Source organism: Danio rerio, chromosome 16 (genome assembly GCF_052040795.2).
Source record: "Danio rerio strain M-AB ecotype USA chromosome 16, GRCz13ab, whole genome shotgun sequence".
Lineage (NCBI taxonomy): Eukaryota > Metazoa > Chordata > Actinopteri > Cypriniformes > Danionidae > Danio > Danio rerio.
This window is the reverse complement of record NC_141036.1, coordinates 36,327,294-36,347,102: the sequence shown is the minus strand read 5'-3', so window position 1 is coordinate 36,347,102 and position 19,809 is coordinate 36,327,294. Positions and strand designations below refer to the sequence as shown.

The following is a 19,809-nucleotide window of genomic DNA, read 5'->3' as shown; positions in this document are numbered from 1 at the left end:
TATGTTCTTTAACTAAACAGGCTAAAACTTTGAACTAAAATGATAGTAACTAAACTAAAATGATAGTGGTGCCATGGCAAAACTCGGCACTGGGTAGTTTCTGGGGTGTTCTGGGTGGCTGCCAACACAGTTAACATGTTGACAGCATGATGGTACTAGCAAAATTAGCACGTTAACACAACTAGAACACATCAGCACGATGCCAACATGTTGCGAACATCATGTTTACACTATCATGTTTCATGTTGTTATTGTTTCTAGCATGTCATTAGCGTGTTTGAGGTGGGACTAAATCTATTACTTACTTTCTCCCTCCACCCCTTTCAGGATTTAGGCAGCCAAAGGTCGATCATCAGAAGTATCTGTCCTGGGCTATCTACTTGTCTCCAGGTGTAACCCATCCTTGTGATGTCTGCCTCTGTTTTTTGGACGGCCTTTTCCGTTTCCCTTGGCGGTTCCATCTGAGAGCCTATCTGGTGATGCTAGTTGGTGGTTTGCGTAATGTGTGCCCTATCCAACCCCATCTTCTCTTCCAGATTTCTGCTTCTATTGGACGTTGACAGGTCCTTCCTAACACAGGTCAGTGTTATTGATCTTGTCCGGGCTGTGAATGTGTAAAATCTTTCTGAGACAGGTGTTGATGGATGTCTGGATTCTTCTTGTGGTAGTTTTGGTTATCCTCCATGTTTCGACCCCATCCCATACAACAATGCTGACCTCACAATGGAGTTGAACTGACGGGTCTCAGTGGTCAAAGTAAGTTCTCTCGAAGCACAGATGTTCTTGAGCTGAATGAAAGCAGTTCTTGCTTAGCCGTTTCTTGCCTTAATATCTGTATCTGTTCCACCCTGTAGGTCGATAATGCTGCCCAGCTGGGTAAAAGACTGTACCTCCTCTAGGGAACTTCCATTCAGGGTTACTGGATTGTTGCAGCTGGGGTTGATCTTAAGAATCTTGGTCTTCTCTGCATAGATGTTGAGTCCAACCTGATGATGTGGCTGCCAACAAAATGGTCGTGTCTTGCATCTGCTGCTGGCTTTGGGAGAGAAGTGCGAGATCGTCTGCAAAGTCTTCTAGTTGGCTTCACAGGGTCCACTGGATTCCGGTTCTGCGTTTACTGGTGGATGTCTTCATGATCCAGTCGATAGCAATGAGGAAGAGGAATGGGGATAACTAGCAGCCCTGTTGCACTTCCATCTTCACTTGGAAGCTGTTGGTGAGCCGTCCTTGGTAGATCACTCTGCAGGTTATTCCCTCGTATGAGCACTTGGTCAGGTTGACCACCTTGGCTGGGATGCAGTAGTGCCAGGTTGACAGCATCCCAAAATTAAGGGTGTCACGATCCTCCAAATCCTCGATTCGATTACATTTTCGATTCTAAAGGCAGGATTTGATTCGATTTTTGATTATGAATAATTTAATAATTAATGACCAATTAATTATTTGTAGCCTACCGTTTAAACTACCTGACCTGCATGGTCTTTGTTTTACCCATAAACAAATCATACAGTAAATGAATAAAGGTAAGTTACACACATAATTACCACCTGTCAATCACTTTTTCTGCAGGACTCTGAATAGGCAGTGATCGGTGTCGTTATAATGCGTCGGTAAAAAAGAGGCACAACCAACAGGAACCAGCCAACAGTATCTGAGGTGTTCGCTAAAATGACTAAGTACAAGTGAGTGAAGCAGTCCTCTGACTGCCTGGACCCGCTGTCTCGAGCGCAAGGCTGTATGTGCGTTTGTGTCTGTGTGGTCACGTGATGTGCAATTTCAGAGGTAGAGAGGAAAGAGGGCTGCTCAGAAATGCTACACGCCACTGTGGATGTCAAATCGTTGTCGTTCTAAAATGCCATTTAAAAACAAAGACAGTGTAAACAGGGCCTGAGTGTGCACTTTCCGCATGTGGATTTGCAACGGAGGCGGGCGGAGGATCGCAATGCCGGTGTTGTCTATAGGACGAACCGTACGTAATACGTACATAGCAGAGCTTGCAAAACTGTGTTTTTTTGTCGACAACACGAACGTTGTCAACATAACTCACTGGAAATCCAAAATGCTTACACACCGGCGACTTCATTGAAAGAGGAGAGGATTTAAGCTCTGTCGACGGGTCTCCTGCTTCTGCAGTTTAACAAGCACTTCAACAAGCCTTTTTTCCCGCTTGGCAAGCCAAGCTGATGTGACATGGGGGCGTGGCAGCATCGACGATTCTATTTTTTGATTCGATAATCGAAATTGAGCATAAATTTTGATCGATTTCGATTAAAAATCGAAATCGTGACACCCCTACCCAAAATGTATCCATTTCCCAAAAAAATATTAAGCAGTACAGCTTACAATAATAAAGAATATTTTTGATAATAAAATGATAAAAATTATTACTTTTTTTAAAAATATGAAATATTATATATTTATATATAGTTATATTTTTAGATAAGTTTTATATATTGTTAGCCCCCCTGGTTATTTTTTCCTCAATTTATGTTCAACTGAGAGAAGATTTTTTTCAACACATTTGTAAACATAAAAGTTTTAATAACGCATTTCTAATAACTGATTTATTTTATCTTTGCCATGATGACAGTAAATAATATTTGACTAGATATTTTTTCAAGACATTTCTATGCAGCTTAAAGTGACATTTAAAGGCTTAACTAGGATAATTAAGTTAGGAGAATTAGGCAAGTTATTGTATAACGATGATTTATTCTTTAGACTACCATATATATATATATACATATATATATATATATATATATATATATATATATATATATATATATATATATATATATATATATGAAACTATATATACACAGTATGTTCAGCCAAATTTTAATGGTAGATTTTTTTGAGTAAATCAGGACAAAATGACAGCTCTTAGTGCTATAATTAATTATTTATTGTGGGAAAAACGGATTTAAAAAAAGTGTATAATGAAAGTTAATAATGAAAACTGTAACATCATGTAAAAATCTGATGCTGTCACATTGTTTCCAAACAAAGCAAGTCCATCGGAAGGATATTTAGCAGGAATGAATCTTATGGTTGTATTAATGAAAATACTTTTTCAAACAAAAGGTAAAGAAAGGAGTGCCACATTAGAGGTACAGTATACAGTAGCAGGAATAAAACAGAAGCACTGCCGTCCAGTGTGAATCAAAAAATCATGAATGTTTTGAAATAGATTTTTTATATAATAATTAGATTCTGTTCACATCTGATCTTTTATCCTTATTTAGACTTTATTTTACTAAGTTTTGGCTTCAAAATGTTAGTTCCGGTACACCATGTGATATGAAAAAAAGAATTAATGAAGAAAAAAATGCAAAGACATTCACTTACTTTATATAAAAATGAGCTCTATTCACATTCTTTGTATAATAATAGTAACAATATTGATATATGACACATAACCATCAATAGATCCTCAATCCACCATTTAGAATTGATGAAAAACAAGGCAGACCAACTTAAATAAACCCCTTTTTCTAATAAAAACTGTTTTGCCTCAATAACACAATTACACAAAGAGGAAATCTCTACTAATTTGTGCTCTAGGTAGTGATTTGAATCTAACATTCATCAGGTTTTTTTGTAAACGGATGGATTTGGTTATAAGTACTGTGTGTGGGAGATGAAATGGAGTCCCAGGGTCACTGATCAACACAAACAAAATTACTACTGATATACAATATAAACCCTTTTCCAATTGTTTAAAGCATCTTAGAGCAATAATAATATAATTTAAACAATACTGACTAGTTATAGATGAATATATAATGTTGAACTGCTGACAAAACAGTGTGTAATAACAAAATAAACGCTACCATCAGAATTCTGAAAATGACAGAAACCGTTAATAAAACAAAGACTGACGTCCCTGGGTCCTATACACATAACTGTTGCTGTTTTTTTTTTTGTTAACACAATACATTTAAATGGCAGTTCATGGCTATTACAGTGCATGTTGGAAAATGTTTTTGTTGTTTGTGTGTAAACATACCACCTCTCCAGTAATCAGCATTATCACATCACATGTTTGCTTCACTCAGCCTTCTCTCTGACCGCATCCTCTTTCTCTCCTTCACCTCGTTCTCTCTTCTCTCTCTTTCTCCCTCCTTTCATAAACTGTCCTACTGCAATACAAACAATGGCGATGATGTGAATTACGAAGTAAATGGAGCTCCAATAGCTGATAGTGTCGCTGGCCTTCAGGAGCACAAAGCCCATGCACATGTAATCATAAGCCCTCATCTTGAGGAACCAGTGGATCCAGTCGAAAATATTCTGGCCTGCTGGTCCCAGACGGGCTCTGACTGATGCTTCCATTGCCGTTTCGGCTGCGATGCACAGTGGGATGGTGAGAAACGAGAGGTAGTAACCAGCATGAAGGCCATGCCAGTAAGCGCTGATTAACATCGTCCACCCAGCCCTGACATAACATAAGAGAAAGTTGATCAATAATGGTACTTTTAAAGGGTTAGTTCACTCAAAAATGTTAATTCTGTTATTTATTACTCACCCTATGTTTGTTTCAAACCCTGAGAGCTTTGTTCATCTTCACAACACAAATTAAGATATTTTAGATAAAATTCAAGAGCTCTCTCATTTTCCATACACAGCTAAGTTCCTAAGTACAGAAAAGAAAACTGTCAAAATATTCCATATGAGTTCAGTGGTTCAACTGTAATCATACGAAGCTCCAAGATCACTTTAATGTGCCAAAACAAAATGGCAAAACAACTATTTACCTATGTCAGGGATGGGCAACTTTGGTACTGAAGGGCCACTGTCCTGCAGAGTTGAGCTCCAACCCTAATCAAACACACCTGCCTATTGCTTTCTAGTGATCTTGAGGAAACTGATTAACTTGTTCAGGTGTGTTTGATTAGTGGTGGAGCAAAGCTCTGCAGGACACCGTCCCTCCAGGACCAAAGTTGCCCATCCCTGACCTATGTCTTCCATGTCATATCAGGGCACATATTTACTACAGGCAATAAGGCGCTTGCAAGTTGTGATGCTGACTTTAAAGGCCTGTACACACCAAGCCGACGCCAAAATAACTAGCGCAGACGAAACCCAGCTGTGTCCTGTCTGGTCGAAAAAGCTGCTCATGAACACACCAAACAGACGGCAGCAGACTAAAATGAAAGTGGGCATTCTGTGCCTGTGTGGGAATACGTGCCTTTCCACCCTCCCAGATGGCAGTATCTGTTTCCTCATTTACAATGGGCAATCAGAACCTCTGATGCGCATGTGCAAAGCATAAACAACGCAGCGTTTAGTACCATTACCTCAGTAACTGTCTAATAATCCATATAATTAGCAAATATTTGAAAACTGTAGCAAAAATACTATCGGCCTCTTTGTATTGTGTTTTGTGACTTGAATTGTTTCCTTGCTATGTAACTTCACTACATCACACTCACGCTCTATTCTTGCTAAATAACCAGAGCGCTGTTCTTAGCCTATGGCAGGGGTTTTCAAAGTGTGAGGCGCGTCTTCCCTGGGGGGCGCCAGAGCATGTCAGGGGAGGCACGGGAAAAATATTATATAATAAAAATATAATTATTAAGTTTAATTATTATATGTATTTTTTATTATATTTAAACGTTTTAATTAAACAAAGCTAAAAAAATTAATACGTCTAAAATAAGAAAACCTTTTTTACCCAGAAGGCCATAGCTGTGAATTCGCTTCTGTTTGGCAAGCCTGCCAATACAGGTATATGCCTGCTAATACAATGGATCGGTTTCTAAGACGCCCCGATTCAAAGCCTTCAAGTTCAGGGCTTAAACCCAAAAGACGACGATTTGATGATCAGTATTTGAGTTTAGGATTTACGTGGACAGGACCAGCTGATGAACCACGACCTTTATGTGTGGTTTGTCAAGATATTTTGGCTAATGACAGCATGAGACCCGCTAAACTTTGACTGTTTTGACTGGGATGGACAGTTCTTGGATCTGTTCTATTCATATTGAACCATCATCCTAGTTTTAAAAACGTTATATTAAAATACTTGTTATTACTCTGTAAATAATTGCACTTTCATGCAAATGATGATAAAAGTGATGATAAAAGTGAGTTAACAATCTGACCCTGGCCTATGGCAACGCAGATTCAACATGCTGAATTGGGTCAACTTGTTCCAATATCAACCAAACATGAACTGTAGTGAATGCACACCCTGACCAAGAAGAGTACCGTTCACTTTTTTGGAGGGTGTGTGTTTGTATATTACAGTTGAAACACTGAAGTCACATGAAATAGTTTTACAATGTTTTGGCTCCTTTTCTGGACTTTGATTGTCACTGGGCCATTGCCGTCAATGGAGAATGTGAGAGCTCTTGGATTACATCTAAATGATCTTAATTTTTGTTTTGAAGATGAATAAAGGTCTCAAGGGATTGGCTTGACATAAGCGGGAATAATTAATAACAGAATTTAATTTTTTTTATGAACTGACCCTTTAAATCACAATGTAATGGACAGATGTACATGTTCACACCTGAGGGCATAAGCTCTGAATGGGGCGTTTGGGTAGATGTAGTGGTGAAGCCACCATTGTACTGTCATATTCCAGTAGCGCATACCATGCCGGACCTTCACGCAGAAATCAGTGTTATAGCAGTCAATGTTCTGGATCGTTTTAAAGTCATACTCGACTGCTGTTTCAGGATCAGGGCTGAAAGATAAACAACATATCGTTAACTTTAGCAATCATATGATCAAACCATAAGTGAGCTATTATTTCTTCTAAATAGTTTTGCAGGTACAGTCTTACTAAATACAGTTTTTTGAGTAAGGGAGTACTGAATTTAATATATTGGTACCATAACAGTTTTTAAAATAAGTAATATTTATATTTTTGTGTATCCTCATTGCATCAATTGTTTACAAATTACACGTTTAGTTATTGTTGACAATGTCTGATGCTCCCGGAAAAATTCATATTTAGTAACACTGTTAAATGTAGTTTTTATGTATTTCTATGTTTGTAAATAAATATTTATTTTCATGATTTTCATTAAATTTTTTTGGTTTTACAAAATTGGACTATAAACTTTGATGATATGTAAAATAAATGAACAAACTTCATATATAAGCAGCACAACCGTTTTCAACTGTGATGATTATGAATGTTTCTTGAGCACCAACAATATTAGATTGATTCCTGAAGGATTGTGTGACACTAAAAACTGAAGTACTGGTTTTTGAAGAATGAGAGTTTTCCCATAACATATATAAATTATTTTAAAATGTATAAAAATAACTTCAGTCATGAAGTGCAGATATACAAAACTAGGGACAGCACATTATTCCTTTAAGTGATTTTGCATCCCCTTCATCTATTATCAAATAGTGTTTGTCTTCACATATGCGGTTAATATTGCATAACTGTGGTCTATTGCTGTGTTTTATGGGATCCTGTTTCTTATCAGTTACTGTAACGCGTAAATTATTCTTGTGCAATTAAAGTTCTATCAAATATAATTTGAAAGAACAAACATTGTTATTTCCTGGTATACCTCATAACTGGATCTTTTTGGGCAGGACATTAAAGTCATATATATTTACAAGTTACAGTCAAACTATAAAAAGGTCATAAAATAAACCAACCTACCTATATTTCACTGTTGGTCCTCCTCCTGGTTTAGACAACGCCCCCTGTGGGTAACAGCCTAGTCCTGCACTGATGCAGCCTGCTTCTGCTCCACACCACGCAGAGTAGAAACGCATCCGGAATACAAAGAAGATTGCCACCATGTAGAAAAACCTGAAATATAACACCAAAACAATGATATGATTTGGTAAATAAAATTTTATGAACTGAGATTTTTTTTAACATCTCCTTTGGACCTTACTTTTAAAATGTGTTCACATCTGTCATGTTTGGTTAGATTAAATAAAATACAATTGTTTAGTAAATGTTCAGTTCATTCGAACAAGTCATCTGATCCTTGGTGCACACAAAATATGACGGTCCAGACCTTTTTTTTCCAGAAGTCTTATTCCACTATACAACAAATTCTGTTGAGGAGTTAAATATGAATACAACATGGATAAAAATATCTGAGCCGACTTTTATTCTAAAGTAATCCTGCATTTATCTTATGAACAGGGGCGGATTTAATCAATAAGTGAGGTAAGCGGTGTAAGCGGCTGAGGAAAGCGACGAGGTAAGCGCCTGCTTAGGGCACCAGGAAATCGGGGAGCCACCCCTATATAATTTTTAATTTATAATTTTAAGGTGTAAATTTTACCTATAAACATATAAAATATATAAAAATCATTTCTATCATATTTTGTATATTTTGTCTATGTATATTTTGTCAACCAAAAATATATTTTACATAAATATTTTTTAATACACACTAAAATATAATAATCTTATAATAATGTTACTGTATGTAATAATATTATAAAATAAAATATCCACCACCCCCAATCATGGAGCAGTCCGGCAGTCTAATTTATTGAAAAAAATATACCGGTATATATTTTTAGTTGTAAATTCACTTTAAGAAAATTAATCATTTAAATATAGAAATCCCATTAAGATAAATCATAAAAAGAAGATTGAGTGATATATAAAACTGGTAAATCATTTTTTTAAATAAAAGTAGAAAGGGTGCATTTCAGGACCTGGGCCCCGCGGCTAGAGTTGCTTAGGGCCCCCAAATTGCTAAATCTGTCTCTGCTTATGAAAAGCATGTACGGATGAAATCAAAATTAATAGCCCCCCTTTAAATTGTTTTTCTTTTTTCTTTTTATAATATTTTAATATTTTCCAAATGATGTTTTCCAGAGCAAGGTAATTTTAACAGTATGTCTAATAATATTTTTTTCTTCTGGAGAAAGTCTTATTTGTTTTATTTCGGCTTAAATAAAAGCAGTTTTAAATTTTTTAAACACCATTTTAAGGACAAAATTATTAGCCCATTTAAGCTATATATTTTTTTGATAGTCTACAGAAAAAATCATCATTATACAATGACTTGCCTTATTACCCTTATCTGCCTAGTTAACCTAATTAACCTAGTGAAGCCTTTAAATGTCACTTTAAGCTGTATAGAAGTGTTTTAAAGAATATCTAGTCAAATATTATTTACTGTCATCATGGCAAAGATAAAATAAATCAGTTATTAGAAATGTGTTATTAAAACTATTATGTCCACAAATGTTTTGAAACAATCTTCTCTCCGTTAAACAGAAATTGAGGAAAAAAATAAACAGGGGGCTAATAATTTCAACTGTATATATGCTTTCCCCCTTTTTGCTGTACTTTTACAAAAAAGAACAATATTGAGAAGAACAATTGCCAGTAAAGTCACTAAAGTTACCCAATCTGCTTTCTGCTGTTCTTGCGCTATCTGTTAAACTTTTGATTAAGCAACAATTGACTGGGACAGAATAATAATAATAATTATTATGCCTATTATTAAATTGTAGTATTTCTATAGCAATTTGAACTACCCCTTCAATATGTACAATAAGAAACAAAAATAAGGAGCTTTGCCTGCATATACTCTGTGGAAGAATGTCTGAGTGCATCAATTACATCAAGTTTCCACTTTTTAGTTGTGTTTGAATGTTAAAGCGGCCCTCCTATGAACTGTCAGTCACTGATATGGTCCCCCGGCAATTTGAGTTTGAGACCCCAGATTTAAAGTGTTATAATCATGAAAGATAGTCTGTATCTCTGGTGTAGAACCAAACTTTTTTTTTTAATTTACTGTTATTTATATTGTGCAGCTGACAAAAACAACCTGAAAAAACAAGATGCAAATGCAAAATAAGCATCGTAGTAGTCAAACTGTCAAAAAATGCAAGTTTTGGTCAGCGCCACCTTGCGCACAGTAATTTACAGTAATTTATTTTCTATCAGTGTTTTTGTCTCACATTAATGTGACACGCTCAGTGTGACAAGGCCTTTAGATTCTGGATTGGTCTTTCATTCAGGAAAAACAAACCTGTAAAAGTAGTTGTGTTCCAGGAAATCTTCAGTACGCACATACGACAAAGGAAAGACAGAGTTGACGGCAATAAATAGAAGTCCATAAACAGGAACCATCTTCAGCCTCTGCAGACACGGCTCTTTCCCCGGCAGAGACAGTGGACTTGACTGCTGCAACCAGTCTGCATATGTCTGATACCGGAAAAAGGGACCTGGGGGAAATTGATGAGTGGATGGGAGAGAAAATGGAAAATGAAGGAACATGACGAGAGCATGGTAAGAGTTATCAATGAAGACATGAAACAGATGGGCAAAAATGGCACATAATATTAGGATAAAACGGGAAGGGTGTGGAATCAATGCAATGGAGTTTAAAAAGAGGCACATCAATTTGACACAGAGTGATTGAAGTGAAGCACATGGATGAGAGGACAAACCATGACAAAAGAGGGGCAATAATAAACACAATCAGATATGAAAAGGAATTAGACTCACACATTACTGAACTAGTAGCAGAGAAAAACAAGAGAGACAAGTTAACACACATGCAAAACAAACAGTACATAACATTTGAATAGACAAAGACATTCAAAACAAGATGCAAAATACCTGTCATTATGCCCACATAGCAGTAGCTGTATGATATAATATCATAGAGTGAAGGCTCATGGGAAAGCCCTGCCACTACTGGAGACTTGGTGAAGGTGCTCACTTCCTTTTTCCTCTCCAAGTGATAACTTTGAACCTCATTGGCTAAACTGACCATCTGAGTATTCAAAAAAATGACTTATCCAATAATAACCTCAGGAAATGAAAATATGGAACATGTGTAGAATTTGTTTTGTTTTACCTTTAATGTCAAAAGAAGCTGAATGGCATTGGCAAAGGGTGTGGGCTGAGGAAGGCCAAACCAGGTGACCAAACGGAAAAAGAGAAGATATAGAAACGTCCAGGCCAAAGACAGAGCAGGAGCACTTCTAAATAAAACAAGGACAGGTTACAGTGGAATAGCTGTGAATAAATGTCTAGAAATCTATATCACACTAACCTCCAGTTGATTTTGATAATTATCCATGTTCCTAACACTGTGCATAGTGAGTGAAGGGTGTGGATCCCACAGGTTGCGATAGAAATAATCAAACCTAAAAGCAACGCTGCCCCCTGCTTGACTGGAGGACCTGGTAAATAATGCACACAAAAAGATGAAATGTAAAATGTGGCTTTTTTACATACTGTGAGGTATATTCAAATATAGACTGTTGTAAAATAAAAACGTAGGATGGAAACTGAGTGCTAAACAACATTTGGAAAGGTCTTTTTTCTTTTTTACTTAAACCCTAAAGTGAGACTCTTATTCTTATGAATCCATGTCGTTATTCTTCTATTACTAAAAATCAGTTGACATCTTTTGTGTGGTATTCATTTATTCATTCATTTTCCTTCGCCTGAGTACCTTATTTATCAGGGGTCGCCACAGTGGAATGAACCGACAAATATTCCAGCATGTTTTATGCAGCGGATCCCCATTCAGCTGCAACCCAGTACTAGGAAACACCCATACACTCTCTCATACATTATGGCCAATTTCATTTACTCAATTCACCTATACCACATGTCTTTAGACTGTGGGGGAAACCAGGGTAGAAAACTCATGCGAGCATGGGGGGAACATGCAAACTCCACACAGAAACTTCAACTGACCCAGCCGGGACTCAAACCACGACCTTCTTGCAGTGAGTTGACAATGCAAACCACTGCGCCACTATGCTGCATTTCATTCATTCATTCATTCATTTTCTTGTCGACTTAGTCTCTTTATTAATCCGGGGATTCGCCACAGCGGAATGAACCGCCAACTTATCCAGCACATTTTTACATAAAGGATTCCCTTCCAGCTGCAACCAATCTCTGGGAAACATACACACACACACACACACACACACACTATGGACAATTTAGCCTACCCAATTCACCTGTATCGCATGTCTTTGGACTGTGGGGTAAACCGGAGCACGCGGAGGAAACCCACGTGAAAGCAGGGAGAACATGCAAACTCCACACAGGAAAGCCAACTGAGCAGAGGTTCGACCCAGCGACCTTCTTGCTGTGAGGCGACAGCACTACCTACAGCACTACCTCCTGTGCCACTGCATCGCCCCTATGCTGCATTTATGGGAACATTGTATTTATTAACATTTATTGCCGGAACAAAATATTACTTATAAACTGTAACTTTCATTAAAGTCATTTTTAATAAGCGGGAATTTATTTATTTGCAATTGACCATTACATTTTTGACCCAAAGTGGGGCTCGCACAACAGTGAGTGTTGAGTTCCAAAAATCGAATAAATGTATTAAACTATTAGTTGTACCATATTTTACCCATATCCTACTGTAAAAAATATTTTTAAAAATAGTAAAAAAACAACAACATGTCAAAAAAACAGTCATCAGCCTTTCGATTTTCTTTCATTGGATTGCGACCCCTGGGGTGATTACATTAGTTAGATTAATAACAACATAGCAAGTGTTAGTTGCAGCAGATCACTTTTTCAGCACTATGATTAGCTTTCCGACACCTTTTTTGAACTCATAATATAAATATATACAGAATCAGATCACAACTGAACATGGAGGATGATCTCAGAGAGTCAATCTCCAAAATAAAATCAATAATGCACTCGTTATGTTCCACACAATGTGCCCTTCCATCTTATTAGTCCTTATCATGTTGGAATTACCCAAAAAATTAATTGCTATAAAAAAATATCTGGTTATATGACATTTTTGTGTTGTCATTATGCTCATGTTTATGTAGGCCTATTGTTGGCGTAAATATTTAACATTTGTATATTTATACCCACCTCAGAATTTGGTGGGTCCTGAATCCCTGCCATTGTTATTTTGGGGTTGTGGACTAAAAAGTATAGAAACCCCTGCACCATAACAACTGAGATCTGTAGAGTCTGTATTTGGAAAGACGATTATTGTGTAGAAAAACTATCATTTCATTCATTTTCCTTCGACTTAGTCCATTATTTATAAGGGTTCGCCACAGCAGAATGAACCGCCAACTATTCCGGCATGTGTTTTACACACGGAATGCCCTTCTAGCCGCAACCCAGTACTGGAAAACACCAATACACACATTCTCATTTACACATGCACTCACATACACTAAGGACAATTTAGTTTATTCGATTCACCTATAGCACATGTCTTTGGACTGTGGGGGAAATCAGAGCACCCGTAGTAAACTCTCGTGAACATGAAGGGAACATGCAAACTCAGAAATGCCAACTGACCAAGCCGGTACTCGAACCAGTGACCTGGTGCTAACCACTGAGCCACCGTGCCACCAAACATTAATTTTAAAAGTTAGTTGTTTTAGTGTACAGTTTTTGTTCTGTGAATGAATAAGTTCAGTTTGGTCAGAAAGCCTGTACTTACAGTTGAACTTATTGTGTGTTTTAGATGTGATTTCAAGCTGTATCATTTATTATTTTATAGTTTTTTACACACAAAACAAAATGTTCTCAGTCCGCACACTCTCTAAAGATACTGTAAAACTATGTTAACAGAAACATATTACTTTACAAATATTCATGTCATTAATGACACAACAATGTAAAGATGGACATGGCCAGACTTACTTAGGTAGCGGAAGAGGAATCCCACAGGTATTGTTGCAGCAAGGATTCCTAGATAGACTAATTCATCCGGTGACATCCTTCTGTTTACATCAAGGAAACATGAGATTTGACTCACTATTTATGAAATCATATTTCATAAACAGTAAATCATATTTAGGTTAAAACAGTTTGGAAAACTGTCAGCATTTAACCAGTTATCTTATCATTACCAGTAATATAAGATACGCAAAAGATAATGCTTATGTATTTAGTGGGCATTTAATCTTTGCTTGTGTTCAAAACTTGATTGACTGAGGTTGATTTACTGAACTTGTCATGACAGCTCTGTAACTCATGCAGTCACATCCAGACAGGCACTGATCATTAATATACTAGTATTATAACACTATATTAACAGCACAACAAAAATAATACCAGCTTATATACAACTGACATAGGGATTTATCTGAAAGGTATCGCATGCATCCAATACTTGCAGATAAACAAATTGAAACTGGTAACATAATAATGGGCAAAATACCATCCATATTTTCCAAATGACAACAGCAATACTTACAGCGATGAAGTATGGAGTTGTGCTTTAAAAGACGGTTTATTGTGGCGGATAAAATAATGTCCTGCAGTCCCCTTTAACCGCCCGCGCACTGGCGTGTTCTTTCCTCATTCACCACTTCCTACTACCGCATATGTTCATGAATCGCTTTATGAGTTGCCAGGTTTGCATAAAAAGCACTACAGCATGTAGCTATGTACACAAACGTCTAAATTTCGTGTATTTCCATATTTTATTTAATTGTTTTATTTTATTTATTTAATTTAATTTAATTACACTATCAAAAGGACAGTTAGGCATTTTTCCATTTATTAAAAAAGCCCCAGAGGCTTATCTTAAAACCAAAACATCAAATGCTATTTGAGAAGTTTTTGGAGATTTTAGCGTTTGTTATTTTTGGATGTAGAGTTATTATTTTAAATTTAGTGAAATATTGTGCTGTAATTCTTAAATAATTTTAAACAGGTCCTAATTTTTCTCTCGTGGGCCAGTAAATTAGCATGGAGTGTCTCTAGGGACATACATAAATAAAAATTTCTCAAAAAATAATTTACGCTTTGCATTTTTTCTGGGGAATTGCATTTATTTATTTATTGCTCAATATTTTATTTTTGTTTGAAAAACGTTTTTTTTTTTTTTTGCAAGTATATATAAATGGATTGACTAGATTGACTCCATAAATAGGCATCCTAGTTTGAATTTCTTCAGCATATCTGGCAACCCCTGTAACAGACGGGAACTTTCACTGTAGCTGCTGTGGGCGGAGCTCTGACACAGATGCACACTGTATGCACAGTTCTGCTGTTGCGTTCATGAAATATTTTTTTAAGTCGTTGTTCATAAACTCATTTTTATCAGAAAGCTTTTGTAAATTGCACTGCACTCGCAAGCTCAATTCCTATTACCCAAGTTACTAAATAATCAAACGTATTGGGTCGTATCTATGTTTGGCGTACAGAATACGTTAAAGTGTAATTGCAAAAAAAGTGCATTAATTAGCAGTTCGTTTTTAGTCTAAACTAGATTTTAAAGGACTGTTGCAAAACTGACGTAGGAAAGGGCATTTTACATAAGGGGTGGACCCCGTGTTCAGTTCTGAACTTTGACACACTTCTCATCCAAGGGTAAGGTACGTGCGCGCTTGCATTTAAATGACTTTTTAATATTTTTTACTTTTAATTATATGTTCAGTTTTGCGAGTGTGCTTATTCATTGCAGATGTCTGGCTCCAGAAAAGTGGTCGAGCTCTTCTATGATGTTGTTTCTCCCTATTCATGGCTGGCATTTGAGGTATTACGTGTGTCGCATTTAGTGAAATAGTATATTACGATTCATATTTAAGTTTAAGATGTTTGACGTCTGTTTAATTGCGTTTATGAAGGTGCTGTGTCGCTACAGAAATGTGTGGAACATCGATCTCAAACTGAAACCAGCATTTTTAGGGGCTGTCATGCACGACTCAGGTATTCGAGGAGGAATGACATTTCCACAAGCACATATACAGTAACTGAAAAAAACACATTTTTTCATACTGTCATAAGAAAAGAAACAAGCCTGTCAAACACACCGAGCCATTAAAAACAACAGTTCAAGATTCAGTTAAGAGAATGCTTTAATCTGTGTTATGATCAGATCATTTACAAACTGATTGATGATTGAGTAGCACAATCTAAGTAATATATGCATATATAATACATTTATATTCAAGCACTTTATCACACAATTTCTGTAAAAAAATTATAACATTATTATAATATTATTATATAGATAATTCTTATCAAAAGACATTTTGTAATATTCCACAGCCAAAAAATATTATTCCTTATGTGTGGGACCCCATCATAAAGTGTAAACACTAAAAAGTGTAATAAACGCTTGACCCCTACTGAAGGCCTTTAATAGTGAGAAATGGTTTTATGTTTTAAATAATAATTTTAATGATTAAAATGACAGATTATATAAACATACTTCTGACCACCCCTATAATCGTTAATACCACTGAGAATCCATAATCGCGCCAATCGGTCTATGCCAGAAAAAAAAATCGTTCAACAGTCTAAAATTAGCAGATCTAGAGCACCGATTGACATCGTAAGTGTTCACAAGACACTTTCTGGTCAATTGGTGTTGGTATCAACATTTAGTCTAAAATACAGTAAAATTAGATGCATAGTTTGTATAGTTTGACCTACAAACCTCTAAAATAACTAATCAGAGGATACTGTAGGTCAGACACTAAATATCCCTCAAAACACTGAACACTTGAATACATAAATACAATAAAAGACTGAAGCCTTTATTACACACAAACTATAAATTACCAAAAAAGTTGACCGCCTCTGATAGTGTATACTCAATTTATACTGAGAAATAAGAAGACTTTAAATTACTGAATATTTTTTTATTATAATTTTCCAAATTTATTCAGTATAACATTTAAATATTTTTATCATAAATTTTAACCAAATATATATTTTTCACCATTTTTTTTATTATATTTTTTATGTATTCTAAAAATTTGTCAGATAATTAAACATGTTTTGTTCTAATTTTTAGTTGTATCTTTTATACTAATGTGTGTCTGTTATTTATTTTACCACTTCATTAATTAAATATTTTACTTAATTGTTTTGGTATATTTTTGTCAGGCTATTTGTTCCAAACAGTTCCACAGACCCCCTAACACTTCTTTGCAGCCCCCTGGTATGAATAAACCCTGAATTACTGGACAAAGTACATCTTAGAGCTGCATTTTGCATGTATATTTTACAAATAAATCTGTTTTACTAGTCAATAAAGGCCTACACGACACAGTTAAAAAAATCTAGATCATCAAAAATTGTGCATTCTACACAAAATGATCTTGCTCTATATGATGTATAATGTACTAAGAACTCCTCTGCGAAGAATAATAAAAAAAAGCTAAAAGATTAAGGCCTAAAAATTGTATGCAGTTTTTATAGATGATAACCAAAGATAATTTTAAGTGTCTTTTGTTTGTAGGCAATCGGCCTCCCGGAATGATCCCCAACAAGTTTTTATACATGACCAGTGATCTGAAGCATGTGTCCGAGTACTTTGGGGTTCCTGTGCGTCAACCTTCCAACGTTTTTGAGACAATGTTTGAGAAAGGTATTTACAGAACAAGTCATATGTTTTATGTATAGAAAATTAATGTTTGACTATTTTTAGAGTACTTTTTTATTTAAAGGCATAGTTCACACAGAAAGGAATATTTGCACATTAACTCCCCCTAAAGTGGTTAAAATCTTGTTTTAGTTCTTCTGTTAAATACAAAAAAAGATATTTGGAAGAAAGCTGAAACCTGTTGACTTTTAAAGAAGAAAAACAAATACTATGGAGGTCAATAGTTAAAGGTTTCCATCTTTCCTCAACATTTTTTTTTGATCAGAATCAGAAAGAAAGTGATGATAGTTTTGGAACGAGTGAGTGATGACAGATTTTTCATTTTTGTGTGAACTCTGCTTTTAAAGAAAAATCTAAATAAGGCATAATCTTGATTTCTTACTAAATTGCTCCTATCCTTTCTTTTCCTTTATCTTCTCATATAGGTTCACTGAAAGCAATGCGCTTTGTGACAGCGGTAGCAGAGAAGGAGAAAGAGGGAGATGTGAAGTTGGAGAGGGTTTCTAGAGAGCTCTGGAATCGTATCTGGAGCAACGATCAAGATATTACTCTGCCTGCCTCATTTGCTGAGGTATACTGTTTTGTTTTTAATAAAGAGGCCTCAGATGCATAACCTGCATTTAAAGAACAGCTAGTTCAAATAGATTTACATGTTGATCTTGAGTTAAAACTTCTTAAAACTGACATGGAAAACCTCATTTATATTGGTGAGAAATTCAACAAGGATCATTAAAGTCAATAAATTTTGCTAATAGACCTTGCAATTTCTTCCTAAAAATAACATAATGATGCTTCCTTCTTTCTAAATAAATTTTACCCCTCTCTAATTTGGCTCAACATTTCTTCTTAATAGAGTATTACTCAGTAAATACACATTTATAACATTTAAATGTTTGTCTTTCTTTAGAGGAAAATAATTATGAAAATCTAAAATGTGAGCATTTCAGTTTCTGAAATTGACTCTGATGTTTTTTTTCTTTCAGTTGTTTACAGGCAGGATTAAAGGCAGGCATTTTTACTATTTTAAAAATGATTTTCTATGAGAATATATTTGATTAATTTATGTCTTGCTCAAGAGAATCATCTCAGCCGTGTTATTGAGGTGGACATTTATTCACTCTCCCCACCAACAATCTAAGTGTTTTATGTGTATGGCCACCTGTGCTATATAAACTCACTGGCCACTTTATTAGGTACACCTTACTAGTAATGGGTTAGACCCACTTTTGCCTTCAGAACTGCCTTAATCCTTTGTGGCACAGACAACAAGGTACTGGATATATTCCTCAGAGATTTTGGTCCATGTTGAGATGATAACATCACACAGTTGCATGCACATTCATGATGCGAATCTCCCATTCTATCACATCCCAAAGGTGCTCTGTTGGATTGAAATCTGGTGACTGTAGAGGCCATTTGAGTACAGTGAACTTATTGTTATGTTCAAGAAAACAGTCTAAGATGATTTATGCTTTATGACGTGGTGTGTTATCATGCTGGAAATAGCCAACAGAAGATGGTACACTGTGGTCATAAAGAGATGGACATTTGGCGAAGGGATGGTGTTGACACAATGCTCATTAGGTACCAATAGGCCCAAAGTGTGCCAAGAAAAATATCCCCCACACTCTTACACCACCAGCCTGAACTTTTGATAAAACGTATAAGTGTACCTAATAAAGTGGCTGTTAAGTGTAACTTTACATTACATTACATTACATGATGTCCTTTCTTTCTGTTTTTCCCAGGCAGGATTAAAGGCAGGTCTTACAGCCAGTGAGGTGGATGAATTGCTGACCCTCGCCACATCTCAGCCAATCAAAGACAAGCTGAAGAGTGTCACAAGTGAAGCCATTAAGTATAAAGTCAGTGCACTTTAATTTTCTTCTTTCTATCCAAAATTTATTTGTAGTATAATAGAATAAATACTCCTTACAGTGAATTTTTTTCTCCACCTGTTTTTGCAGTGCTTTGGTTTTCCCACCATTGTGTGTCATGTGGACGGGAAGCCTGAGATCTTCTTTGGTTCTGACAGATTTGAGGTCATGGCTCACATCATTGGTAACTATGAGTTTTTTCTTATTAGCTTATTGTACTATAACATATTTTAATTCTTAAATTCCTTAGTAATTTTAGAGTGTAAAAGAAAAATGTTCTGTCCAGTCATTCTCTTTTTATTTTGTTTTGCAGGAGAGAAGTGGATGGGGCCTAATCCAGTCAAACCCATGGCCAAAATGTGATCAGTTTTCATTCACCCACTGTATATTTTAAGCCTTTCTAAATAAAAATCTGTTCTGTTAAAAAAACAGCTCAAAATAAATCATGTACACAGAGAAAAAATATCTGTAACAATGAATGTTTAAGGGCAGAAGGATTTATCAGTAAGTCTCTTTTGCACACTAACGGTGCTTACTTGATCAAAAATACATTAAAATAAATAATATTTTCAAATATTATTACAATTTAAAATAACTGCTATTTAATT

At 35.7% G+C, this 19,809-nt stretch overlaps 2 protein-coding genes and 1 long non-coding RNA gene across 11 annotated transcripts; 2 read left to right on the top strand and 1 right to left on the bottom strand.

Moving 5' to 3' along the window:
- Positions 1–327: 327 nt before the first annotated feature.
- On the top strand, positions 328–2,316 carry LOC147840335 (uncharacterized). Its single transcript, XR_015511670.1, has 3 exons — positions 328–579; positions 669–756; positions 855–2,316. It is a non-coding gene; the product is annotated as an uncharacterized LOC147840335 (long non-coding RNA).
- Positions 2,317–2,886: 570 nt separating this feature from the next.
- On the bottom strand, positions 2,887–14,303 carry mboat7 (membrane bound O-acyltransferase domain containing 7). 4 transcript variants are annotated; one of them, XM_087285385.1, is made up of 9 exons: positions 14,181–14,303; positions 13,625–13,738; positions 11,019–11,148; positions 10,821–10,947; positions 10,580–10,736; positions 9,987–10,182; positions 7,637–7,789; positions 6,521–6,697; positions 2,887–4,441 (listed from the first exon to the last, which is right to left on the bottom strand). In XM_087285385.1, exons 2-9 carry the CDS (start codon positions 13,698–13,700, stop codon positions 4,054–4,056), a joined length of 1,404 nt encoding a protein of 467 aa, XP_087141511.1. In that variant the 5' UTR covers positions 13,701–13,738; positions 14,181–14,303; the 3' UTR covers positions 2,887–4,053.
- Positions 14,304–14,930: 627 nt separating this feature from the next.
- On the top strand, positions 14,931–19,664 carry gstk1 (glutathione S-transferase kappa 1). Of its 6 annotated transcripts, none has more exons than XR_015510381.1 (8): positions 14,931–15,301; positions 15,396–15,467; positions 15,559–15,640; positions 17,181–17,309; positions 17,750–17,895; positions 18,308–19,189; positions 19,292–19,385; positions 19,515–19,664. XR_015510381.1 is itself a non-coding variant. In XM_087285603.1 (8 exons), the coding sequence occupies exons 2-8, from the start codon at positions 15,396–15,398 to the stop codon at positions 19,562–19,564; spliced, it is 690 nt and encodes a 229-aa protein (XP_087141729.1). In that variant the 5' UTR covers positions 14,931–15,301; the 3' UTR covers positions 19,565–19,664.
- The last annotated feature ends 145 nt before the right edge of the window (positions 19,665–19,809 follow it).